The 27,367-nt window shown below is 44.2% G+C and overlaps 1 protein-coding gene across 5 annotated transcripts in view; it reads right to left on the bottom strand.

Moving 5' to 3' along the window:
* The window catches only part of NRIP2 (nuclear receptor interacting protein 2), a 38,621-nt gene extending 19,058 nt beyond the window's left edge, over positions 1 to 19,563 (bottom strand). For 2 of the 5 annotated variants that reach the window (XM_048054460.2, XM_048054458.2), the window contains exons 1-4: positions 18,412 to 19,062; positions 11,896 to 12,072; positions 5,569 to 5,651; positions 3,873 to 4,000 (exon numbers count right to left, since the gene is read on the bottom strand). In XM_048054460.2, coding sequence (XP_047910417.2) covers positions 3,873 to 4,000; positions 5,569 to 5,651; positions 11,896 to 12,072; positions 18,412 to 18,642 — 619 coding nt within the window. In that variant the 5' untranslated portion in view covers positions 18,643 to 19,062. The other 3 variants (XM_048054457.2, XM_013199974.3, XM_067005393.1) reach the window with 3 other exon arrangements.
* Between the last annotated feature and the right edge of the window lie 7,804 nt (positions 19,564 to 27,367).

Here is a 27,367-nt window from a genome sequence, read left to right as displayed (position 1 = left end):
GTTTGAAATTCATTATGAGATATCAGAAAAGGCTTTCTGGTTCATGTAAAACATGCTATGGGATGTTTAGTGGAAGGGCCGAGGACAGAAGATGGTAGGAATCAGGGTGAATCAGGGAGGAACAAGAGTGGGAAAATGGAGAGAGGGATGCAGGGATATGGGGGCGAGTCATATGTAAGCAGGCTATCGGTCAGTTCACCTGTCTGACTGAGCCCTGCCCCTGGTGACTGCAATCTATCCTATCTTCTTATTAAATACCTTTTTTTTTGGATAACTATCCTGTGTGCTAGTGCTGCAAGTCTAAGTACCAGCAAGTGGAGAAGAGGCCGCAAGTCAAAGGACCAGTAGGTCTAGGTGTCAGCAACTGAGGGACTGGCATGCAAGAGAGGTTTATGTGCCAGTAAGTGAAGGGCCCCCAGACCGTACAGCTAATAGGTCTGTGTCAGCAACTGCAAGAAAGGGATGCAGCTCACAGGGCCAATGGGTCCAGCAACTAGAGACACCAGCGTGTAAGAGAGGTCTGGGTGTAGTCCTAAGCTGGGGAAAACAAGGGAACCTTGAAGAAAATAGGAAGGCTTATAGCCTGGTAACTATGGAAGGGAGCATAGGCCTGGATGCAAGCAACTGGGAGAACTGCGATGTGTGCTGGAAGGTCTGATTTCCAGCAACTGGAGAAGGGACTGTGGGTCATAGGGCCTGTAGAGCTAGGTGTAAGCAATTGGAGAGACTATCATGCAGGAGAGTTCAGGGTACCAGCTGTAACCAGGGTCACAGCGCCCAGAATTTTATAAGCCAGCAACTGAAGAGGACAAGGCATATGTATGAGAGGTCTAGAAGCCACTAGCTAGAAAGACTTGGGTGTGTTTGTATTTCCCCAGTTAATTTAATCTTGTATGCATGTATGTTTATTTTTGTAATTTGATAGCACACTTAATGCTGGTCTTGTCAGTGAGTAGGAAGAGGTCTTTGTGGCATCTGGAAAGACTCAAGGTCTGAGTTAGTGACTGGGTAAGGGGCCTAGGGCCCAGACACAGATACAAAACAGAATCTGTGCTGATATTCGAAAAGTCTGGGAATATAAGTCTGCTTGTGAATCTAGAGACTTGAGGGTGTATGAGTTTCTATTAGTGACCTTCCATCCTGATCAGCCAGAGAGGAGGACCAGGACTGGGCTATCTATACTGGTATTTATGTGAGGCTGTTTACAGTGTTTTACTATCTATGGTAATATGTGGCTGGCCTTGTCTGTGTCCTCTTTGTGCCTCTCTGGAATATATGATCAGCCTTGTTACTGTCCAAACCTATAAATGAGAACATGCATCGGATTAGGATGGAGAAAACTTCTGGGTCTTCAGTTGTATCCATCCAGTGGCAAGGAAGGAAGAATCCCCAAGTCCTAGAGTATGCGAGATTTGGCAGCCTCCAGTAACACTATTAACACCCCCATGGGTTTTAGATGCCCTGTAACCTGGTTTAAGGGTTTAAGCCCTGTAATTACTGGCCTAATATATATATATAATGTATATATAATATATATATATATATCACAGAATCATAGAATCATAGAGTGGCTTGGGTTGGAAGGGACCTTAATTATCATGTAGTTCCAACCCCCCTGGCATAGGCAGGGATGCCACCCACTAGATCAGGTTGCTCAGGGCTTCATCCAATCTGGTCTTGAACACCTCCAGGGGTGGGCATCCACAGCTTCTCTGGGCAACCTGTTCCAGTGCCTCACCGCCCTCTGAGTGAAGAATTTCCTCTTAACCTCTAATCTAAATCTCCCCTCTTTTAGTTTAAAACTACTTCCCCTTGTCCCGTCATTGTCTACCTGAGCAAAAAGTTGTTCTCCATCTTTTTTATAAAACTCCTTTAAGTATTGTAAAGCTGCAGTGAGGTCTCCCGGGGAGCCTTCTCTTCTCCAGGCTGAACATCCCCAGCTGTCACAGCCTTTCTTCATAGCAGAGGTGCTCCAGCCCTCTGATCATCTTCTTGTCCTTCCTCTGGACCCTTTCCAACAGGTCCACATCCTTCTTGTGCTGGGGGCCCCAAAACTGGATGCAGTACACCAGGTGGGGCCTCACAAAGGCAGAGTAGAAGGGGACAATCACCTCCATCAACCTGCTGGCCATTCCTCTGTTGATGCAGCCCAGGATGCAGTTGGCCTTCTGGGCTGCAAGCACGCGCTGCCAGTTCATGTCAAGCTTTCCATCCACCAGAACCCCCAACTCCTTCTCTGTAGGGCTTCTCTCAATATGTTCTTCTCCCAGTCTGTATTCCCGCCTGGGATTGTGCTCACCCAGGTGCAGCACCTTGCACTTGGACTTGTTGAACCTCATTAGGTTCACATGGGCCCACTTCTCAAGCTTGTCCAAGTCTATTTGGATGACATCTCTTCCTTCTTTGGTATCAACCGCAACGCTCAGTTTGGTGTCATCTCTGAACTTGCTGAAGGTGCACTTGACCCCCTTGTCTATGTCATTGGTAAAGATATTGAGCAGTACTGGTCCCAGGACAGATTCCTGAGGGACACCACTAGTCACTGGCCTCCACCTGGACGTAGAGCCATTGACCACAGCTCTGGGTGTGGCCTTCAAACCAATTGCTTATCCACTGAGTTGTCCACCCATCAAGTCATATCTCTCCAATTTGGATATGAGAATGTCATGTGGGACTGTGTCAAAAGCCTTACAAAAAAGTCCAGGTAAATGACATCGGTCAGTCTTCCCTTGTCAACTGATGTAGTCACTCTGTATATGCAGTCACGCTATATACATATATAAATATAGTTTATTTATAACCACATAATCTAGAACACTTTTGTGTGCAGGGAGATGTAAGGCACAGACACAGCAATTTTGCTTTTTGCAGGCAGACATTTCCACATCCAAGCAAAGTGGGTAGTTACTATGGGGTTAAATTCACCTGTGCTGGACTAATACAAAGTCTTCATGAAGGGCTAGAACAAGAAGGGGTGAAACCAGGGAAGAAGACTGAGCTGGGGTGTGGAAGTGGAGGAATGACTAGGAATGACTAGATGACAAAGCAACAAGTGGAAAGAATGGACATGAAAGGAGATAGGGAGCAAGAAAACATAGTAAAAGAAAAGAATAAAAAAGAAGAAAAGAATAGTACTCATTGAAGATGAGGAGACAGATAAAGGCGACAGGAAAAAGCTGAGGAGACCAATGGAAAAAAGAACGGGGGGGGGGGGGGGAAGGCTTTCTGCTGTTTTCTGGATGTGTTCTGGTGGCTACTGATGGGACCTTTTCTCCTACAGCTCCTGCCTTCAAAGGGTCCTGCATCAGGACAGCATGGGAGACTCAGCACACTGGGGCTACTCCGGTTCTTCCAGGGTGCTCTCTGCAGAGCACCTGCCTCAGAGGCGGATGAGTACATAGACAAACACTCTGAGGTACAAGCTGTATCCTCTGCCAGTTTCTCTGATAATTTCATCCAGCCAAGGGCACAAGTGCCCATTCAGACAGAAAACAAAGGGCTCCAGAGAACTTATCAAGCAGTCTGGATAATTTATGAAAGGTCCATTTTAGAGAGCTAAAATAAATGGATAATTTTCCACATCCTGGGTTAATACCAAAGAGCACCAAAGTTCTCCCCACTTTCAACATCAGACTCTTCCCTGTACTCTTTGGTTACAATGAGGATATACACAGCAAACAGAATCAGATAAAAGAATATCCTGAGCTGGAAGGGACACACAAACATAATGAGCTTAGTCAGCAATGGAGGTTACCATGTCACCAACCTTCTACCACCTTACCCTTTTCCTAGAGATTCATTTAAATACCCTTGGCAGAGCAACAAGGACACAGGAAAACTGGGGGAGAGAGAGCAGGGGCTGGCACTCTCACCTACAACCAGTGCTGAACACAGCACTTTCTCCTGGCCAAATTGCAATTCCATATGTTCTACTCGGCCGACAACGTTGTGGATTGGAAGAGAAAGGTCTCCACAGTCCTTGACAGACACTTCTTCCAGCCTGTGGGACACAAGAGGAGTTATTGCTGCAACTGGAGAAAAAGGAGAAACAGGACTTCTCACTGATAGCAGTGCTTGGTCTCACTGGGAACAAGCCCATGAGAGGAGCCCATGTCTGTAGGCAGATTCCAAAAAAAAGATCATAATGCACTACCCACTTGGGTTCCTCACCAGGAACCCAAGACTGATACTAGCTGGTCAGCTTTACCATGCAGTGCACGCAGACAGAATGACACAGCTCCTCTTTCTAGTCTGGGGTCTGCACACAACTTCGCGAGTGCTCCTGATGCCTTGCCCTATAGTCCATCTTCTGCATCTTCTAAACAACTATGTACACGTGTATTGGGTTTACTTGGCAAGAGTTTGGTAGCGGGGGAGTTGCGGGGGGGGGGGGGCTCTGTGAGAAGAGTCCAGAAGCTGCCCCATGTTAGATAAGAGCCGTTTCAGCTGGCTCCAAAGGGACCTGCTGCTGGCCAGAGTAAGCCATTGAGACACACGGGTTGCACCTCTGTGAGAGCAGATTTAAGAAAGGGAAAAAAACTGCTATACACCAGCAGCTGGGAGAGAGGAGTGAGAAGCAGCCCTGCAGCCCCCAAGGTCAGTGCAGCAGGAGGGCAGGAGGTGCTCCAGGCAGGCAGCAGCAGTTCCCCTGCGGCCTGTGCAGGGAGAGGCCCCTGGTGGAGCAGGCTGTCCCCCTGCAGCCCATGGGTCCCACACGGAGCAGATCTCCACGCTGCAGCCCGTGGAGGAGCCCCCGGTGGAGCAGGTGGATGTGGCCTGGAGGAGGCTGCGGCCCATGGAGAGCCCCCGCAGGAGCAGGCCCCGGGCCGGAGCTGCAGCCCGTGGAGAGGAGCCCACGCAGGAGCAGGGGGTCTGGGGGGAGCTGCCGCCCGTGGGGGACCCGTGCTGGAGCAGTTTGCTCCTGGGGGATGGATCCCGTGGTATGGAGCCGTGTGGGAGCAGTTCTGGAAGAGCTGCTCACTATGGGCAGCCCCCGTAGGATCAGTTTGGGAAGGATGGCATCCCGTGGGAGGGACCCCGCGTGGAGCAGGGGCAGGGAGGGACCGTGAAGGAGCGGTGGGGATGAAGCGCTAGGGTTTGACCACAGCCCCCATTCCCCATTCCTCTGCACTGCTCCCTGGGAGGGTATGGGGACACAGAAGAGGGTGGATGGGGGAAAGGTGTTTTTAGTTTGCTTTTAATTTCACACTGCTCTATCCTGTTAGCAATAGGTAATAGATTATATTAATCTCCCTATGCCGAGATTTTTTTGCCCATGACAACAATTGTTGAGTGACCTCCCTGTCCTTATCTCAACCCTTGAGCCCTTTCCATTGTATTTTCTCCCCCTCTTCTTCTGAGGAGAGGGTGTGAGAACGGTTGTGGTGAAGTTCAGCTGCCCACATGGGTAAAACCACCACAACATGCAAAGCTGCTAGTAATTATCATTATAGGATTGGGCATCAAGAGTACCCTAAGTCCTTGTCATAGGTTTGTGCGATTTTTTTGTTTGTTTGTTTTTGTATTTGTTTTTAGCCATCCCTCCTTTTCTAGTGTGCAAAGACTTACCCCAACTGGTATAAACATCTCTTGGAGATGAGATTTGGCAGACATCCAGTATTTACAGTGGCTTTCAATACCTGACCTTGGCACTAGAAAAAAAACATAAAACCAGATAATTACTACAGGCTCAAAGTAGACATACACACTCCTTCAACAGTGTGAAAATCCCTTAGACTCTCCTTAGCAGCACAGCCAAAGCTGTGGTGTTTAGGCAGTAGTCAGAAGGCAGGAGACACATCCAAGGCAATGACAGTCTCCATGGTGCTCTGCAAACATCTGCCCAGACACTTAACTGTTATTAGCAACTTTAACTTAGTGGTATTCCAGTCAAAAGATACATAATTATTATTTTGTTCAGAAAACATGCATGGATTTTATTAGCAGAGCAATAATTGATATGATGAAAGCTTCTAAAGAAACACAACCATGTGGTACATCCTTTGGAGGTTTCCTCTCCATTTCTTCTGGTGTCACAGGGCACAATGTTCTAGGGCTAAATGTCTGCTCTCAGTTGAGTATTTTGGGACTCCATCTTCCAGAAGAAGTCCATTGGAGAAGCAGAAGCATCCAGACAAATATCCCTGAATTTAAGGCAGTTCACAAGATAATTGGCCCACCCATGATTCCTGAATTCAAGAAACAATCTAATCAAGAGGTGTCTATTTTGTATGAGACTTAAGTTCCCAAACAGCTCTTTAAGGAAACATGACACAAGCACTTGTCCTGGTTTTGGCTGAGATAGAGTTAATTTTCTTCATAGTGGCTGGTATGTGTTTTGTTCTGGATTTAGGAGAAAAGCAATAATAATAACACACTGATGTTTTAGCTGTTGCAAAGCAGTGCTTACACTAAGTGAAGGACTTTAGTTTCTCTTACTGCCCTGCCAGCAAGAAGGCTATGGGTACACAAGAAACTGGGACAGGACAGGAGAGCTCTCCTGGGTCAGCTACCCAAACTGGGCAAAGGGATATCCCATACCATATGACATTATGCTGAACAATAAAAACTGGGAGGGTTGGCCAGGGATAGGGGCCACTGCTCAGGGATGGGATGGGCGTTGGTAGGTGGGTGGTGAGCAATTGCATTGTGCACCATTTAAAAAATATATATATATATATTATTAATGTTTTCCCTTCGTTTTCTGTCTTATTAAACTGTCTTTATCTCAACCTATGAGTTTTACCTTTTTTTTTTTCTTGATTCTTTCCCCCATCCCACTTGGGGGTGAGGAGTGAGTGAACAGCTGTGTGGTGCTTAGCTGCCTGCCAGGTTAAACCACAGCAGCACTACAGCTTTAATATTCACAGCTAAATGTGATCTATGATCAGGAGAGACTGAATGTCATGAGGCAAAGTCGTGACTGCATGATCTTACTGGAACAATCCCCAGTGCCTTGTCCACTTATTTCTTCACCCACTTGCAGTTGAAAGAGAACAGGAAATGTGGTTACTATCTGTTTTCTGTCCCCTCTGCAAGGAGGTCCTAAATGACAGGCCAGAGATGCTGAATTAACAGCAGCTTTCATATATGGTAGAGGTCTGAAAAAATAGTGTTGGCAAATACATTAATAGGGGTTATATTTAGAGGGGGAAAAAAAGAAAAAAGGAGGAAAAGGACTTAGTAAAGGAACTAGAAAAGATGGAGTAATTGACACCTGCAAAATATGTCTTGCACCTACTTATAGTGCCCAGCCATACATATTCTTAATGGCTTAGTTCTTCAAGGCTCTGTCTTCTTTCACCAATATTAAAAAAATGAAATAGCATCTCCCTCTTGGGAGGCTTATTATCCTACTGCTGTTGTTAATGTTTTGCCTGTGATTCCTTCTCTTCCAGCCACTGTGGCACTCAGTGCCATGAGCCACTCAGAAGCAGCAACACGCTTGCCACAGTTCCCCCACCCTTATGCTCACTCCTGAAAACAACTTAAATACTTTAAGTGGATCAGTATCACTATCAGAGATTCACAGTACATCATCAATAGGGTCAAGGAAACCATCTAAATTTCCTGATTTCTTAACTTAATATGTTTGTGATTATTACATGGGTTAATCATCAGCAAGAGCTACATCCAGTATTTCCAAGGTTTTGTTCTCAACAGTGTTCTGTTTGTGAGTCATTACAAAGAGAAAGGAGAAATTGCCTCCTGTGAGAGATACTGGAATGCCGCAAACACACAATGCCATTAGTAGCTTGAGTGCTAGCTGCACTCAAGGAAACCTCAAAGATTACATGCTGGAAACTTCAAAACTGTTTTGCCTTGGAGCTCTTCCTGTGATCTAAATGCCTAGACACATCTGTAGTACATCAGCATAGAGAATTTCATCATCCTGGACATTCAGATACACCTCATTCTTAGAAGGGTCATTTAGTTGAGAAATTCATCACTCTGGTAACTGCAAGGCCACTGGAGCTAGAGATCTCAAGCTATTTTGTTTTATAGAGTTCACCAAGAATCATGTCAGACTCATATATGTACTTACAATGTGTATTTAAAAAATGCTGGTGGTTTTAGGAGGATGAGCATTTGCCATGTGTGGTCTCATCTAGGAGCAAGGAGGGCAGTACTCGGCTGTATCTACACAGACACATATTTTCAACAGCTCCTAGTTCTGTTATTATACTTTCTCTTTTTTAATGTAAAAAGCATGTCTTATTCATAAGGTATTATTTCCAGTTGGTTAACAAACCCATTTGGCTGCAAACATTTAGGACTCCTTACAACACACAAGTAAGGCAAGTAATGCTAAATACTTAGCAAAGTGAAACCAAAACAGATCTCAAAAACTTCTGGCTGCCAGCACTGTGCCTTCTCCATTATACACCCTTCCCACAGTCTGAGCCATCTCAGCCATTCTGTCAGAAACATTCAATTCAAGGGTGTTCTTTGGCACATGATAAGGAAATTGCCAGAGATCTACAAAGTCATACTTTGGAAGAACTCAAATGACCTCATACCAGCTGGAAGATTCATGAAACAGAATCAGAGCACAGAAAACCCAACCCCCAGAAGCTCTCCCTGCAGTTCTTTGCACATTCACACAGGAATATTCTTTCCAGCTCCTTCACAAATGAACAGTCCTATTGCACTCCTGAGCAGCTTGAACTGCTGTCCCATGGTAATACGTATCACACATGGTATAGCTAGTAGGAGACGCAGACGAGCTGATGCCTGTTCCCAGAACACACCACATTCTGTTGCCCTTTGTTATGAACATGCCTCCTGCCTCTTGGCACAAATATGTTTTATGTAAGTGGGGGAGCATGATAGAGCCTCACAGAAGGGGACCAGCTCCAAAGCACTCTATTTAGAAACTACTGACTTTGCCAATACTTCTGCTTGCTTAAGAAAAAAATAAAATAAAAATACCCATCACGGCTCCAGGCTGTCTGGCAGGTTGAGTTTAAACAAGCTGGACTAAGAGTTGTGCCTGCCCATAGAGATCCCCAAGGCCAACTGGAAATATCCCACCTCACCTCATGACAGCACCTGTTTGTGGCGAAAGTAGTATTACAAACCTCAGGCTTTTAGAGAGAGATCAGTCTGGAAATGGACTGGACCCAGAGGACAAAATGTCTCCTCTTCTGTCTACTTTTAGAGCTCTACAATGTCTGTGCTGCCTGACCCTCACGGACACACCAGCCCAGCCTGGAAGGATTGTGGCTGGATTAAGAAGAGACACAGAATAAAGCATAAACTATAGATGCTCTGTCCTGTGCCTCCTCATTACCTGAATGGGCATATTAGTTATGAGCGTGAGGTCAGGCATGCTACTGCATCTGTCCAGACTACAGCCTGCCAGCAGTGTCCAGCTGAATCAGTGCTTTCTCATTAACAGACATGGATTCCACTGAGGAGCTGACCGTTCCTGTTGCTCACAGAGACCAACTCTACATGGCTCAGCTACAGAAAAGGCATTGTATCAGCTCTTCCAAAACAGAAAACCCAGAGTATGAGCAGCAATTTCTAAGAAATCTGGGAGCAGGCAGAACTGAGATGGATGAGCTGTTATCATTGTTGTGATAATAAACCTGAACTGTATCTCTAGGCAGGCTCCTGTGTTTTGTTCCAAAGCAGGCTGGGAAAGCTGCAAGATAAAAACTTGCTAGGATATAACAGGACAGTGATTACTCTTTAGAAAAGAACAATTCAGACCCTCCCATTTGGTGGCAAGCAGCCCTGCAGATATCAGCTCCAGCAGCCTCACAAAAGCTATCCACCTTCCTATTACACCACTTAATCATTTACTCAGAGAATTCACCCAGAGACTGAGGAGAATTCTTGGCCCAGTGTACCAGAAATACGATGCAGACTAGGTAAGGAGTACACAATGAAGTCACGAGCGCTGTAAGCCTGCTTGGACTAAGAGGACTTTTCATCACATTGCTCACTCACTCTCATCTCTGCCCCAGAGCTTTTAGTCTGTTACTACCAGTTTCCCCAGTTTCCATTAGTCTTTATTTAAAGGTCAACTATGTAGATTTCCAAGAAAGAAAGAGGGAGAGGAATCAGTAAGGATCATCATTTATAAACAGCTTTGTTTTCTGAAATAATGTCAGCTCTGAGGTCAAGAATCTGCTTTTAGCAACTAAGATTGATTAATCCCCAGGTTGCTTTCACATGGAGGAAAAGCAGCCTAGGGAAGCAGTGGAATCTTTCAGCATCTATTTCCAAGTCAACAAGACACAAGCTCCACCATAAAAATAACAGCTTGTTTTTACTGTGCAGATGGCACTCATGTGACAAGCTTTCCAAACTGCTTTACAAAAACTGCCATAAACTGGGTATTGCTAAAGTACCATGTGAGTAACTTACCTAGAGAAGGTGAGCGACTCTGCAATACAACTATTACAGACTGTGATCTGTGATCTTTGGAAGTGCAAAAGGCCTTAGGCACAGGGAAACTACAACTTGTTGGAGTGAAAACACTCAGTATTGGGTTTACTTGGCAAGGGTTTAGTAGCAGGAGGGCGCTGCGGGGGGGGCCTCTGTGAGAACAGTCCAGGGCAGAAAAAGAGAAGGGCAGAAAAAGAGACAGTACCTGTGCAAACAGTAGTGAGTTCAGGGAGAGTTAAGTGAAGTATTAGACCTATTTCCTTAACCGTGATATGTGTTAACCTACCTCCATAAAGAAACATGTAAGGTGTATGACAGCACAGGTACAGTCTATTAGAATCACAAAAGAGGAACGATTAGTGGATTCTGACCATATTGCCATTGGTATGTGATACCCATGCCTATGCCTGGCTGTCCTTGTTTGAGACACATGCCTGACAAAAACACCATTTATCACTGATGTTCCTCTTATTGAGCAACATAGAGGGTTGACTAAATTAAAAGAAACACTTTCATTTGTTCAAAAAAGACATTAGCTACTTGGAGAAGTTGTATTGAGTGCCATTCATCCTACTCCAAGTATGTTAACCTAGCTACCCCAGGGTCTAAAACCCAGGGTAAGCTATGACTTTCTGCAACAGTAAAGGTTGGAAAACAAACTAGGCAATGATTTTGCATGGTTCTGAGACCATGAGACCTGAGACCTGAAATCTGAACATGTCAGAAAGCATCAGGATGTGTTCATAAGATAATTAATTGTGCCAGCTGAACTTTTAAAGGTGTATATGCTTTTGCTGAAAGCTTTGCAGTCTATCATGTGATAATTTTTTTAGGACAGAGTACAGAAAAAGACACAGCTGTAAAATGTATTTTTATAGCAGGTCAGTGTTCTGTATATCTTTGGCGAGTCTCATCTGCACGTCATGCAACATTAAAACCCACTTTTATGAGACACGGCTTTGGGACACGCTTTTTTATCTGTAGGGGCCATGGAAGTGTGTGTTCTGCTGTATTGGTGGATATAAGAAGAAAAGGGAGACAAAAACACTGCTTCCATCGACAAATCCAACAGTGCTAATTCAGAATACTGTTAGTCACTTTCTTAGAAGCTCCTTTGACACCTGTGAGGATCTGACCAGACTGGGTCCAGTCCGTGTTAATCATCTAAGGGCACCTGTCTTAGAGTGATAAGGAGACATTCCTTGTTTCTGTATGCAGTTACGCAACACTTCATATCACAGGAAAGCTGACCACCAAACAAGGAGATGTGAAGAAGTTATTTTCTCTTATCTTCAATTATGGACAACTAGAATGCATGTGGTAGAAATGCTTTCCTGTGTCTGCTGGAAGAACAAGATCTGAACTCTAGGAGAGACCATGCGGGAAATCAGCTTCAGCTGGCTTTGCTATTAATAACTTGGAATGGCCCTTGGGAGTGGGAACTCAGTGAGCATTTGCCATCACGATGAAATCAGCAGCACCGTGTTGTTGCCTTACCTGGCACTGTATTAGCAGGGCTGAGGTCTCTTTTGTCCTGTCCTCTCCCTTTTCCATCTTTTCATCCCGGTCTTTTGCCAGTGGAGATTGAACCCATGCAGACCGAACCCTGGTCTCGCCCCGCAGCTTGTTCAGATTGCCTTCCATGAGGCGCCGCTGGACCACACTATGCGGCTGCTGTCTCCATCACAAAGAAAGAGAAATCCCGGCTAAGTATAGTGCTAAGGACTAGGACATTTGCTAGCCCAGGAAAGCAGATTGCAAATGTTTGGCCCACCTGATTGTCCTGATTCATGACAGGATTATCCCAAGAAATATTCTTTAAATCCCAAACTTTTTTCTGCAGCCCCTGTGACGATTTTAAAGTATTGGACTGTCTGTGATAGGCAGGTCTCTGGGATGCAATTGCTGGAGGAGAAGAACGTCTGGTGTATGCTTTCCCCACATATATCTGTTCCTTCAGCTGAACATGCACTCTGCATGCTCATACCTGTGCAGGTATGCAAATACACTACCTGGTGTGTGTATGCTGACACCCAACCAGACACATTCACACCTTCTAATGGGGGGGGAAGGAGGATGACAGCATGTATGTGATGTACCTGTGATAAGAAGGCAGGATTCCAGAAACTTTAGGTGTACAAGCATTTATTTGTAGTGAAACAGGATTTTTTCACTGCGTAGGAAAATAAAACTAGCCTCTAATGTTCTTTGGAGTCTGTCTCTGCTTCCTTCCATCACAAGTGATATTATGTTGATTCCTTTCCTAGTTGGGAGAGCATCTATTAAGCCCTACGTTGTTCATAGCTACAGGGAGCGCCACCAACCAGATCAATAGCTGAGGATCTGCTTTATTCCTATCTCTTGTAGAAGTAGCTGTTTCACCTTCCTCTCTTCTGGGTTGAAAAAGGGGCAATGCATGAAAAGGGAGGAAAAACGGTGAAAACCTTTCTGGTCTGACATTGCATACACACGCAGGCAAGTGTTGCTCTGGAAAGAACTTTCCCTTTGATGCTCTAATTTTTCCCAATATTAATCCAATGCCTCCAGTCCCTGCAACACAGGGAATCAACAACGGGCAGCATCAATGAATCATACCTGTTGGAGCTAGTTTTGGTCCATTCTCCATGTACTAGGACCCTCTTTGTTCTCTCAGAGCAACTGAGCAGAAATGTGAAGAAAGACAATGAATCTAAAGGGGCTAATAATATGCTATAGCATAATCAGTTGCTTTTATTGTTTGAAAAAGAAAAAAAAAGGAAGGAAGGAAGGAAGGAAGGAAGGAAGGAAGGAAGGAAGGAAGGAAGGAAGGAAGGAAGGAAGGAAGGAAGGAAGGAAGGAAGGAAGGAAGGAAGGAAGGAAGGAAGGAAGGAAAAGAAAGAAAAGAAAGAGAAAGAGAAAGAAAGAGAAAGAAAGAGAGAGAAAGAGAGAAAGAAAGAAAGAAAGAAAGAAAGAAAGAAAGAAAGAAAGAAAGAAAGAAAGAAAGAAAGAAAGAAAGAAAGAAAGAAAGAAAGAAAGAAAGAAAGAAAGAAAGAAAGAAAGAAGGAAAGAAGGAAAGAAGGAAAGAGAGAAATATAGATCAGCTCTCAGATGGTGCAGCAGTTTGATGTAGGAGTTTATCAATGTGCAGACAAAACATCTGAGTAAGACCAGACCTACCAATGGGCTGGGCTGTTGTGACCCTGCACGGTGTGTATGCTTCAGACTAGCTTTACACTTGGTCAGAGTGATGAGGCCATGGAAGTGCATAAATTGCAACTTGAACTGCACACTGATTCATCAGCTTTGTCCAGTGGTTGGAGCAGCTGTTAGAGGCTCTTTGGTCACGCTCATCATGACTCTTTGCAAGGTGCTGAGTCCCTTGTGCTTCTGTTTCTCCACCACCCAAGGGGCAAGAGTCAGATCATTCACATTCTGCTTGAGAAGCAATGTAATAGTTGAAAAAGTGAAGCAAAAATATCCCTCTATTCCTCTTCCTGGTCTTTTCCCAGCGCACTGCACAGGTCCACAGCACATCTGGCTGTTGAACTGCGCTCCTTAAATACTCCGAGCACAGTGCCAGCTGGGCTGCCAACTAACGTCTGGGCCATGGGAAAAGGGCAGGGAACCACCAGCAGGTCTATAAATTTCCGTACTCCCTCCTCTGTTTCCTCTCACATTCTGGCATGTGAATGACCTTCCCCTTTCCCTGCAACCTTTCCCACAGAAAAAGCAGGCCCTTTGCAGCTGATCTCTCTGTCCCTTTCTCGTCACTCAGGATGGGAAGAGGCTAACCACTGATGGGGAGTAGATAAGCTTAGGGACTGGGAGGCCATCTGATTCAAGAGCAGACTCCTGGGGCTCTCCCTGACTTCTGTATTACCAATGAGATGGAGAAATGGAGAACACTATCTCTCCTGAGCTGGTAAGAAACTATGAGATGAAGAGGATGATGAGGGAGGATGTGAAGGGAGTTGTGGCAGACAGCTGGAAGGGATACCCTCTGAAGACTCTCAGGAGGGTAGGAGGAGGTTCCCAGTGCAACTCATCATTTTCAGACTCTCCAATGTAAAATTTCAAGGCACTGCTATGATTAGTGAAGTGATATGAGCTGGAGGTCCTGATTTTTGGGAGGGGAGAAGCTAGGTCTTCAGACTTTCTTAGTACTTTCAAAATATTTTAATTCATGCAGCTACATTTTTCCCCTAAAAAAAATAATAAAAAAAAAGTTGTGATAAAGCTGAAAATGTGAGGTCTCCACTGAAAAGTATAATTTCTCTTTTTTGGAGATGTGATGGTTGCATCAAATTCCAGACACTGCTGAATGCATTGCATAACCTGAATGCACAACCTGAATACACAGAAAAGATTGGAAAAAATATAACAGTCTGTCTTTATACGAAAACATGTCATTTTTGAAATGACTGGGGGCCTTGCCCTGATTTTAGGACTTGCAACGCTGCCACAGCAGGAGTCCCTGACGTTGTCAATGGAGACATGCTTTGGGAAATTAAAATCACTTCCCTATACAAGTGCAACTGGACTCCAGGGTGTTTTTCACTCTCTCCAAGATCAACCTCTCCAGTAATATTTGCTGCTGCTTTGTGTTCAGTGCTGCCTTCTTTTCATCCAGAAGAGAGCCAGATGAATTTTGGCAACAGGGGGGAGTTTTGCGTGGGACTGGTGGAGTGTTTGAAAGCATATTATGTCCTCTTGTCTATTAAGGGCCCTCTGGCTTTTGTTACTAGCATATGACAGAGGAGTCTTCACTGCCTTTTATCATTCCTGCAGGATATGGCAGAGACCGTGGCAGGAGTGAGCACTGGACCAAGAGGACTTCAGCTCTATTTCTGGTCCTGAAAGAGGCCTGTGGAGTGACCTTGGACAATCTCCCTTTATTCCACATTTTCTCCAAGTACAAAAGGGGAAGAAAATATGAAGATCATTTATAAAGCCTACAGTCTTCATGAGCTCAACAGAAGAATTTTGGATTCTAATTTGCAGCCCCCAAAATGTCAGTAATATCACAGTGGCCCATCAAGTTGCAGGGACTGCTGAATGCAGAACACTGCTCTTGGGAATCTAAAGCCTGATTCTTCTCTTGCTTCAAGGCAAGGCAGAAATGGAGGTAACACAGCTACCACATTCACCCCAGCTATTGCATTACGTGCATGAACTTTGCACAGGTATCACACTTTATTTTGTGCCTTCTACCACCATTGGTAAATTTCTATGGCATAAAAGATGTTATGCTTTATTTACTGCTTGCTAGGTCCATGGTAAAAATGTTTCATTCATTCTGTTACAGACCATACATGAAATATGCTGTGTTTTTGAGTGGCTGACTGCTGTTCACATGTGAGAGATTCTCATGTCTAGAAAGATTATTTATAGATTAAAGATTAACCAGCAAAGCTGGTTATAATAGGAAATTCTAACAATGCCTGCCTCACTAGGGCAAGTATTTGAGACGTTATGCTGCCAGCATCCTAACACCAAGACTATCATCTCTAATATGCAGGGCAACACAGTTGTCATTTTTGGGGCATGTTGTGATAGGAATCAATATCAAAGCAAAGCAGATAGACATGTTTTTCTCTGCTTTTGTGTCTGGGCTCAACAAACATGCAGTAGAACACTCAAATTTTCCCCCAACATATTTCCTGCTGAAAACTGTACAAGGAACAGCAAAATATGTGGTCTGGATATCCAGCTGCAGCACTGCATTATGCACAGGGTCATTGTTAGACTGCCTGTGCTGCCAGACAGGACAGAGCATTCCAGACTCCAGTTTGGTTGGATCTGCATCTCCACAGGGCAGGAAAGGCCCTGTTCCTTGCCAGTGGGTCATCTTTGTGACTCCCCCGTTACAATTCAGGCAGTGACTGTGTTCTGACCCAGAGGCATACTGATAACTGGTCTCTGAAAGGACCAGTCTCTGAAAAGGAGTCCAGGTGAACACCAAGTTGAACATGAGTCAGCAATGTGCCCTTTCTGAGAAGAAGGCTAATGGCTTTCTTGGCTGCATTAGGCAAAGTATCACCAGCAGATCAAGAGAGGTGATCCTTCCCCTCTACTCAGCACTGGTGAGGCCACACCTGGAGCACTGCGTCCGGTTCGGGAGCCCCCAGTACAAGAGAAACATGTGAATACTAGAAAGAGTCCAACAGAGGGCTACCAAGATGATCAAGGGACTGAGCACCCCTCCTATGGGGAGAGGCCAAGAGACCTGTGACTGTTCAGCCTGGAGAAGAGGAGGCTCAGGGGGATCTTAACAACGTCTATAAATACCTGATGGAAGGGTGCAAAGGAGGTGGAGCCAGGCTCTTTTCAGTGGTGCGCAGTGCCAGGACAAGAGTCAACGAGCACAAACTGGAACACAGGAGGTTCCGTTTAAACATCAGGAAACACTTTGCCACTGTGCAGGTGATGGAGCACTGGCACAGGTTGCCCAGAGAGGTAGCAGTCTCCCTCCTTGGAGATCTTCAAAAGTCATCCGGACATGGTCCTAGGCAATGTGCTCGAGGTGTCCCTGCTTGAGCAGTGGTGTTGGACCAGATGGCCTCCAGAGGTCCCTTCCAGTCCTAACCTTTCTGTAATGCCGAAAGCAGGGTATGCTGCTGTGAAAGGCTGGGACAGCATGGAGTGAAGTCTCAGGGTGACTTGAAGGAGCCACCCTTGCCACGGCCGAACCAGGGAATTTCATCAGCAGCTGGGGCAGATGTGGACAGTGTGGTGGGAACAGGAGTGCCTAACAGCACAGAACCCACAACACTGACCCCTCACCTGTGCATGGCAGAGCTGCTGGTCTCAGGTCTCAGTAGAGGGGATGACTTCTACTCAGACCCACACACCCATGACCCTGCCTGTCCCACACACTTGTGCCCCAGTGCTAAGCAGTGCCTTGTTGCCAGCAGTGCTGTGGCCTGGAAAGGGAGCAGGGAAAACAGAAGGAAAATGACCTGAGGAGGACAGACACAGACAAGCAAGCCTGATGTTGCTCCAGTGGTCTAGGAATACAGAAGAAAGCACTGGATATAAGGAGGGGCACCCTCTGCCATAGATGAAATAAATGAACTTCCTGCCACTGAGTCTGCCCCTGCCCCTCCTTGGCTGGTAGGCCCAGCTTGCTGCTGCAGCCTGAGACAGTCCTGTGCCCCACCACCGGCCAGACACAGGACTTCTTTCTTTCAGGGGAAAGTGGTTTAGATTCCCCACATCCTTCAGTAGTGGATGAAAGACAGTGGAGAGGGAAGTTAGACAGCAAAGCTGCCAGAGCAAAGGGGAGATGCGCCCAGTGAAGCTAGCAAGAGATTCCACTGGAAATGAATCCCTGTATTGCCACGTTTCCCTGGGGAAGGCCCTCTAGACCACAGATTCTGCCTGGTCTCCTGGAGCAGATCCCTCCCTGATGCCTCGTGCTCCACAGGGAGATGTCCCAAGGCCTCACTGCCATGCCTCCTCCCCACAGATGCCATCCATAGGTGCTTATCACTGCAATCGCCTGCACTCCAGGCTATCAGTCCTGCCATGTGCTTACTCCTCCAGAAATCCAAAGAGTAGGGGGAAAGAGAAAAATACAAAAAGGTGACAAGGTCAAACATAACCCTCTAGGAATTTTATGAACTGTGCTTCCCTCCCAGCTGAGTCCAGGAAGGAGTGGGTCTGCTTTTGAGGTGGACCATACAGAAACACGTGGAAGTTTTCAGAAAAGTCCCACATGAAAATGTAAATGTTAGATGAATATATTTATATACTGGGTGAGCAGAAAGTTGGGTTCTGGGGAGTCCTTGCACTCCATGTCTGCCTGCCTCTGTGAAGAGTTTTTTCCTTATGGGGATGCATGGGGAGATGAATGCAAAAAAGTAGGGGATTTATCCTTTCTTTTCACCCAGACCTGCTTCCAGATGATGCCGAGGGGCAGTTTAATCTTTGCTGAACCTGTGATTCTTTGACAAGCCTGGCAGCATTTCCCAGCTGGGACAGGGAGCTATTAGGATGAGGACCCACACCCAAAAGGGTTCCCGGTGGACTCACCAGATCCTTGGAGGTGCCAAGCCTTGTCAAGCCATCCAGGGGCAGCAGGTCAGCAGAGTCCTTGTGCACAAATTGTGTGGCCTGTTTAAGGCGCCTCTTCTGTTGCAGAATAGCCTTGTTCCTCAGCTCCACTTCACAGTCCTGTCGCTCCAGGTCAGGAGTACCCTCACTCTGTTTTTGCTCCCCATCTTCTTGCTCCAGTGACAGGGGGCAGCTCTTTCTTGTGCTCATAGTGCAGACTCTGACAAAACAGGTCCTTCTTTGTATGCTGGGGTGCTCTCTGCACTTGTCTCCTGGTGTTTGTGCTTTTCAAGCTGACTCAGTCTCTGAACGCCCTTCTGTTTCCCTTCCCCACAGCTGTCCTCCTCTCCCTTTCTCTGCCTTCCTTCCTGCTCTCTTAGTTAAGACTCACCCATCTCTTAAATGCTATGTGCTTTTTTCTCCTTTTGTCCTCTCCAGTCCCCCAGTGTCCCTCTGTTCTTCACCTCTTCTCCTCTTCTCCTGCCCTGATTGCAGCTCTCCCTCTGCCAGGCAGTAGATCCCTGTCGTAACAGAAGAAGCCCCACATCAGAAACCAATTTCCATAAATTACAGCAGGGCTGGCAAGATGCTCTGGCTGGAAAAATCCAGCAGCAGAGGGATGGCCCCACTGTTGGGGGCTGGACTTACCTCCCTCAGTGTCTGTGTGCGTGTGTATGAGAGAAAGAGAGAGAACACACCGCCCCGTTCCCCACTGATACGCTGAAGAGACAGTAAATATCTGTGGCAGGCTGTGCAGTTCAGTGTCTGCTGGGGAACGCTGACGCATCTCAGCGAATCTGTAAATACTGGCAAAAGCAAGGTTCAGTCTATGAGATGATGCAGTGCCTTGGTAAATGGGATACAGCATCCACCTCAGGGCTCCCGGCAGGCATGCCCAGTCTCATTTCTGCAGGGAGTGTCATCATGCATTTCAGACAGGCTGCACTGAAGGATTTTACTGTGTAGCTTGAATGAAATGCTGAAGGCCTGCTTTTTGCTTCTGGGTTGGGCCTGACTCTGCCTTCATTTTTCCCCCTCTCCATCTAAAACAGTTCCCCCAAGGATGCATAAGACTAAGATTACTGTATTGCTGAGACCAGTGGACTTGACTCCCCATTTACACTGAATAAAGCATGCTGACATTGCTGCTGTGTCCCTCTCTCAGGGGAGAGAGGACATGACAGAAATCATTTTCTCGATCTTCTGCCTCCACATTGTTATTTTGTCCTGATTGATACTGTAGCTTACCCCAGTCAGCACTAATTCTGATGCCATGTACTGAAGAGGAAACTGTTTTACTTAGCTATGAAGTTGAGGATAGCATTACATTTCCATGAATGAACAGCTGGTTTTAGCAAGTGAGGGGTGAAACCGCTCTTGTGTACACACAGAAGGAATAGCAGCAACAGATTGTGAAAGTTCCAGATAAAGGAGGTTTTATGATGGTCTACTTTTTTTTTTTTTTTACTTTTTTTTTTTTTACTTTTTTTTTTTCCCCAGCTTAGTTATATGTAACATTTCAACATTACCGATACAAATTATTTCTATGGTGTTCTAAATCATGTATAAAAATATAACACTGACTTTACAATGTTAGGAAATAAATCCAAAAGATCATGTACAGAGATGAGTCTATTCACTGTGAGACTTCAATGTGGTCACAGAAACTGCAAAGAAGTTTTGTTTGTTTTTTTTTTGAAGAATTGCTTTTTACTTTCCTTCTCTTATCCAGTCATATGCAACAGACATAAATTGTTATACTTCAGTGTTCTCATCCTTCATACAGAAATTCTTACTGGATGAGTAGTAGTGTTATTCAGGTTATAGAAGAACCAATTGCTCAATTACAGGTCAGTGAGAGCTCTGGGTCAAAAGATTCCAGTTGCTAACCACAAAACTGTAGTGCTCTATCTGTATTAGGACTGTTGGTCCCTGATCTTGATCTTCTCCATGCCTGAGAAATGCTGAAGAATTCAGAACCGGTGCCCATATTTCTGAAGAAGGGCACTGGAAACAGCAGTTTCCAGTAGCCACTTGAAAAACCAGTTTTCGCATCCAAGTGACAAGAGAGGGTAATATTCTAGCCAGCTACACCTTTGCTGGATCAACCAATGAATACTACCTGGAGTATTGAAGATTACTAATATAGATTCCTTTGCTGAAAGTTATAATTCTTAAATTAAAGAAAAAGACAAAATTAAGACTTTATGTCCCACTGCCAGGATCATTAGGGAATATCCCAGCTGTTTGAAGAGCTGCTGTGTTGAAGGCTTTCAATGGCTTGACTTTGAATTTCACAAGCTGAGGGTCTTTCACCACAGATATTTATTGTATCTCAGTTCTGGAAAGATTTACCTAACCTAATCATTCCTCTTTAAAGTATTCTGCTGCTACTTTTCAAGCTTCTAATACTTGTCCCTTTCTTAGAGATTTATCTCTGACTTTGAATTTTCTTTCTTTCAGCAATTTGGAGACTATTAGTTTGTCCTCTTGTAGAGCCAACACAGTGCATTTGGGAGGGTGGATTGTAGATGAATAGCTTTACATTTCCTTTGTATCAGGTAGGGCTGTTACAGAGCTCAACAGCCCATACATAATGTAGCCAGCCCAGAGGTTGTTTCCACATTACACCAGTTTCCAAGGCACTGTCTCAGTTTGATAGAGCAAGCTGCAAGTTACTGTGGTAGTGCCACAGGGTGAAGCAACTATGTCAGGGCCAGCAGACTCCTTGTGGTGGCCCAGTATAAAATCTCAATGAGAAGACTTTCTGTTCAACCTCTCGCATTCTGTCTGAAACCTGTGCACAATCTGTGGATGCACAGATGGTGCAGAGGAAGAACAAGAGGACAAATTTTATTCAGGCAAATTATGCACGTTTCTTTCTCTCTTTCCATCTCCAGAAACAAACAAAAAAAAAAAAGCATGAAAAATGCTGCTTCTGCTTTGAATTCCCTCCAATTTGTCAATTTGGATAACAAAATATCTTCCTATTCTTCAAGTAATGAGTAACCAGTTACAGTATTTATGTCTGTGAATGTCTGGCAAGTTTTCTTGAGATAAATGTGATCTCAAATGTACGTAACATTTTAGCTCAGCTGCTAGGCAGCAAAGTGTGTCCTGTCAGTAAGGTCATTCAGAAAGTACTCCAGTTTGCCTAGCTAGGTAATTTATGGTCAAGTCTCTATAATCATCTGACAAAGGGACTAAATTTAGGAAAACAATATGGCAAACTTCATACAATGTTGTCCAATATGAATATCCCCTGCTGTATAAATATTGCTTGCAATGAGTTGTGTCCTGTCTGTATTGATTTCACTGCTTGAACTAAGCTATATACAAAGAGACCTTTGTTTGATTAGAATAATTAATACTGCCACAGAGCTGATGCTGATCATGCAGCAGGCAATACAAAATTCCACCTTCTGCTACATGGCTACATTAATTACATTAGATGACTTGGCTTTGTTTTCACAAGGGGAAAGAATATCTACTTTTATTAAAGAGTTCTAATGTATATTACTGTGGCTACAGTCTTGCACAGGTTAGGGCTTCTCTGTGCTCATGAGGATGTTTAAAGTAGAAAATTTCCGGTACGAATATGTTCACCAGTAAAAGGATGCAAAAGTCTGAGATCAAGGATAATTGTAAATTTAAGGCCAGTAACCCAGCAGATGAAAACGTGCAGTCTGAAAGATGTCCACTGTGTACATCTCTGAGTATTCGCTTTCTTTTCAATGTCTCTCTGCTTCCCATCTGTAGGGAGAATAACATTTCCATTATCCACTTCATTTGAGGCTAAGAATTCACTTATCTCTGACACGGATTTTTTTTTTTTTTTGAAGTCTCTACATCCAGTCATAATAATAAATATTTTTTACATCATTAAGGATCCTTTCAAAGAATGTCCTAAAAGACGAACACCCACACAGAAAAACAAACAAACAAAAAAAAAACCCCAAACTATACAAACAAAAAAATCCACAGCACTGTTAAAGTTGCTGAAGCAATCTTACTGTATGAGTGTATTATCAAAAGCAGTTATGAAGCCTTGGAAAATAAATGTAAAATACCAATACTTTTTTTTTTTTTTTCCTGTGCAATAACTACCGGTAGAAAAAGAGCAAATATATTCTTGCTCAAAATGAAGCCCAGTGTAGTCCTCATCAGTCCCAGACCAGTCCCGGATATAGTCCTCAAGATAAAACATCTCTTCTTTGGCTATCTTTGGCTCCGGGCTCCTTTCCTTTGGGGACAGGTGTTACTATTAAAGTTCACCAGCAGACTCTCTGTAAAACTTTGCTATCAACACTTGCTAGAACTACTGCAGTGTTTCCTGTGATATTTCTAATAGCTTGTTTTGTACCTTTAAGCAATTGCGATCAGTCAGATTCTTCATCAATCATCAGTATAACTTGCTGATATTAACTATAATCACTTTAACCAGGTATATTTGTTGGTATGCACAGTTTAAGCCAAGCATATTTGCACTTGTAGCACCCTTGTTGTTCCTGCACTGTGATGCTTTGTGAACGCCTTGACTGGAACAGTTCCATCGGACTACTCAGACACTCACGCTCCAGTCTGGGGAAAGTGAGCCACTCTGAAGGATGTTACAGCCTACACAGGCTTTTGTTAAAGCAGACTTTCATCTAGAAATACAGAAATTGAAGCCTTAGTGCTCAATGGCTAAATCTACAAAGACATGACTGCATTCTCCTGTTTGGATGGTTCGAGAACAGCACCTCAGCCCTGCTCAGTGAACCATCATCTTTTCCCCATTGTGTATTCTATTTATGGGTAGCTGGTGCTGGGCTTACCCCTCAAACATTAGTCAAACCCATCCCTGAAGACTGATTGTTTTGCCACAGCCTTAATCTGGATGACTGTTGAATCTGTGACCAGTGTGGCCCTTAACCAACCCTTCATGTTCCTTATTGTTTTTTGGTTCCCATCTACACTAGGCTACTTGAATCACTTTATTCTCATCAAGGTCTTCCTTCCTATCACCCACTCCTTAGAGGCCAGCAGAAGACCCTGGAACACAAGAGAGCTCATGTTCTCATGCTTAGCTCCTGGCAGTCATGAAGAGTCAGTTCAGAAGAAAATCTCCATACACCTCAGCATGTCTATGCTGGAGCACAATCCATGCTGCAAAAATCTCAGATTTTAGTTGCCAACTATGTCTCTTCTAAAGATGTGAAATAGATTTTTTTAGAGTACTTATAACTCAGACAAAAGTTGGAAATTTTTCATTCAGTTCAGAAAAAAAGAATACATCCAACCCAAGAATGATACCTTGATAAACTTCAAGCGCTTACTCCACAGCAGGGAGTAGATCTTTTCAGCAAAAAGTTTGGTATTAAATGCTTTTATAACCTAAGCAAAACATTATTTTACTTTCATTTATAGAAGCAATTGGGTTGTTTGAACTGAATTCCCTGTGTTCCCTGCTCATTCTTTCCCCAGCAGAACAAGAATAGATCTGCCTGAGACTGTATGGATATTTTCTGCTCAAACAATTCAGTATTTTATGATGGAATCACCCACCATGGTAGTTGCTAGTACAGAGGCAGCTTTGTGTAGATAATGCACATACAGTGGCTGGAAGGCAGAGGGATGTGTCATCACCCCAAGGACTTGATGGATAACAGTGTTAGTTTAACAATGAAATTTTATTTTAAATACCATGTTCCTTTCACTTCTCAGCCTTTAGGCTGCAATTGTATATCATGCCATCCAGCTGGTTTTTGCATTCTTGATGGCTAGGCCTTAGCATGATTTGAATGACAGCAAAGATTATATTACGATCTCCTAACTCCAGCAATTGGGATTTTAATAAAAACAGCAAACCAATCAAAACTGAGATTCATTTATGGGAAATGGTAAAACAGCTTTTATCATTGCAATGTGTCAGTCCCATGGGTATGCGTTGCAGAATGCTATCAAATATTAATTAGCTACAGGGTGGAGCTTGTAAGATCAGACCATTCTGTGGCATTGATCTCATTATTTGTAAACACTCAGAAAAGCACAGTGATGCTGAAAGCATCTTCAATGATCTAACAACTTGCAAATGATGAGTTTATGGTGTCAGTTCTTCTGCATTCCTGACATTTCTCCCCCTCCTACTATTGGATCCTAAATACATCAAACACTATCCAAAGTTTTAAGGCAATATTGCTATTTATAGACATGAAGGAATGACAAAGGTCTCAAGTATCCTTTGAAACAGAAAGAGAGACTGATTAATAAGCATAGAAAATGAGAACACGGGATGAGAAGACATGGTGTAGGTCTATAAAAAGCAAGCGTATGCACCAAAGTTATCTAGCTAACAGGTTAGGGGCTGGAGGCTGGGGATCATCTTGGTCTTGGGGTTGTGGAGGGCAATGTAGAGACAGCTGCTCTCATGTAAGACTATTCCCGGCAGAAGCTTTGTAAACCTGAAAGCCCTCTTCAGAGAACTGGCTGGACTATTGATGATCATGGGACACCACAGATGTTCCCTCTGAGCCCTAACCTGTAGCATTCCCCACTTCAAGAGAGGGAGAAGTAAAGGAGAAGGCAGACACAGCACTCAGAGCAAAGAGGAAACAGGGTGTGGTCATAGAAACACATAGAAACACGTTAAACAAGAGACAGAACTCAGGGGTGTTTAAATATGGAGACAGCAGAAGTATAGAGCACATATGGTCACTTCCAGCCTCCCCAAAGTGGCCCTAAGAGGTTGGAGTTCTTGACAATCAGTATTTTTACTAAAGTTTCAGTTACTGCTGACTTGACAATACCAGACACAATTCCTCCTCTTGTTATCTGTGTGTGTATGAGAAGCTAGGCAGACAAAAATTTAACTGCCTTGAAGAAAAGCTTTTCAAAAGAGAAGCTTAAAGTAGAAAATACATGTTGGCAATTCTGGACAGATTATACTGCAGAGGTCATATAATTATGCCTAAATCAAGTGTTTCGGAGATTAACAATATACAGCCATTACCCAAAATAGAAATTGCAATTGGAATTGGAATTTCATACTGTTCTATGATCCAAAATAACATTGTGCATAGACAAGCACGTAATGTCAGAATCCTGGAATTCCAAGTTTAAAAAAAAATGCAGTTAATCAGTGTGCTCTATATAATGACTTCCCACAGATTTTGAGGCATGGAATGGAATCTGTTTTGCATAATCTTTTGCTTGTTATTTTGTATTGGTAAACTGTGTATCAAGCTATCTGTCATATGTATTTTTCCAAGAAAAGTTGTAATCGAAAATCAAGAACCAATGTGTCATCTGAACTGCAGCAGTTATCATAGTGGCTGGTATGGTGCCATGTTTTGGATTTAGGAGAAAAATAATACTGATAACACAATGATGTTTTAGTTGTTGAGCAGTATTTACGTTAAGACAAGGGCTTTTCAGTTTACTACCCTGTCAGCAAGGAGGCTGGGGGTGCACAAGAAGATGTGAAGGGACACAACCTGGACAGTTGACCCAAACTGTCCAATTCCTTAACATATAAGGTAATGCTGAACAAGTAAATTTGGGGGATTTGGCCAGGGGGGCTGCCATTGCTCAGGGACTGTCTGGGCATCAGTCAGAATACACTTGTTTTATGTATTCGATAATGGTGATGGTGATGATTATCCCTTCCTTTCCTGTCCTATTAAACTGTCTTTATCTCAATCAATGAGTTTTTTTTTTTTTTCCTTTTTTTTTTCTTTTTTCTTTTTTTTTTTTCTGATTCTCTCCCCCATCCCACTGTGGGGAAAGTGACAGAATGGCTGTGTGGTGCTTAGCTGCCTGTCAGATTAAACCACAACTTAGATAGTTCTGTGTGGAGCTAGGAGACAAACCACTGTCTATGTCATTGTCCCATTGTCCATGTCATTGATGAAGATATTGAAAAGCACCAGTCCCAAGACAGACCCCTGAGGGACACCACTCATCATTGATCTCCACCTGGACATAGAACCATTGACCACTGTTCTCTCTGTGTGGCCATCGAGCTAATTCCTTATCCACCGGATGGTGCTCCCTTCACACCTTTTCAGTTTAGAGATTATGATGTCATGTGGGACTGTGTCAAAAGCCTTACAGAAGTCCACATAGATGACATCAGTTGGTCTACCCTTGTTGACTGATGCAATCACTCCATCACAGAAGGCCACGAGATTGGTCAGGCATAATTTGCCTTTGGTGAAGCCATGCTGGCTATCTTGGATCACCCCCTTGCCCTGCATGTGCCTTAACATTGCCTCCAGGAGGATTCGTTCCATGATCTTGCCAGGCACAGAGGTGAGGCTCACTGGTCTGTAGTTCCTCAGATCTTCCTTTCTATCCTTTTTAAAAATGGGAGTGATGTTTCCCTTTTTCCAGTCACTGGGGACTTCACATGACAGCCACGATTTTTCAAATATGATGGAGAGTGACTTGGCAACTACATCAGCCAATTCTTTCAGGACCCTGGGATGCATGTCATCAGGCCCCATAGATTTGTAGCTGTTAAGTTGCATCAGGAGGTCCCAAACTTGCTCTTTACTTATAGTTGGAAGGGACTCTGCTCTCCTAGACCCCACCTAAAGGTTCAGGGACACAAGAGATGTGGGAAACCTGACCACCACCACTGAAGACTGAGGCAAAGAAGTTGTTAAGTACCTCAGCCTTCTTCACGTCTGTTGTTACCAGTTCACCGTCTTCATTTGTTAGATGTGGTACAGTCTCCTTAGACACATGCTTATAGATGACTTCAGGACGAATTGTTCCATTGCCTTTTCAGGGATGGAGGTAATGTTGACCGGCCTGCAGTTTCCTGGGTCCTCCTTCTTGACCTTTTTGAAGACCGGAGTGACACTGTCTTTCTTCCAGTCCTCAGGCCCCTTCCTCCTGATCTCCATGACCTTTCAAAGATGATGGAGAGTGGTCTAGCAGTAACACCCTC

The sequence above is a fragment of the Anser cygnoides genome, chromosome 1 (genome assembly GCF_040182565.1).
Source record: "Anser cygnoides isolate HZ-2024a breed goose chromosome 1, Taihu_goose_T2T_genome, whole genome shotgun sequence".
Lineage (NCBI taxonomy): Eukaryota > Metazoa > Chordata > Aves > Anseriformes > Anatidae > Anser > Anser cygnoides.
This window is presented reverse-complemented; position numbering and strand designations above follow the sequence as displayed.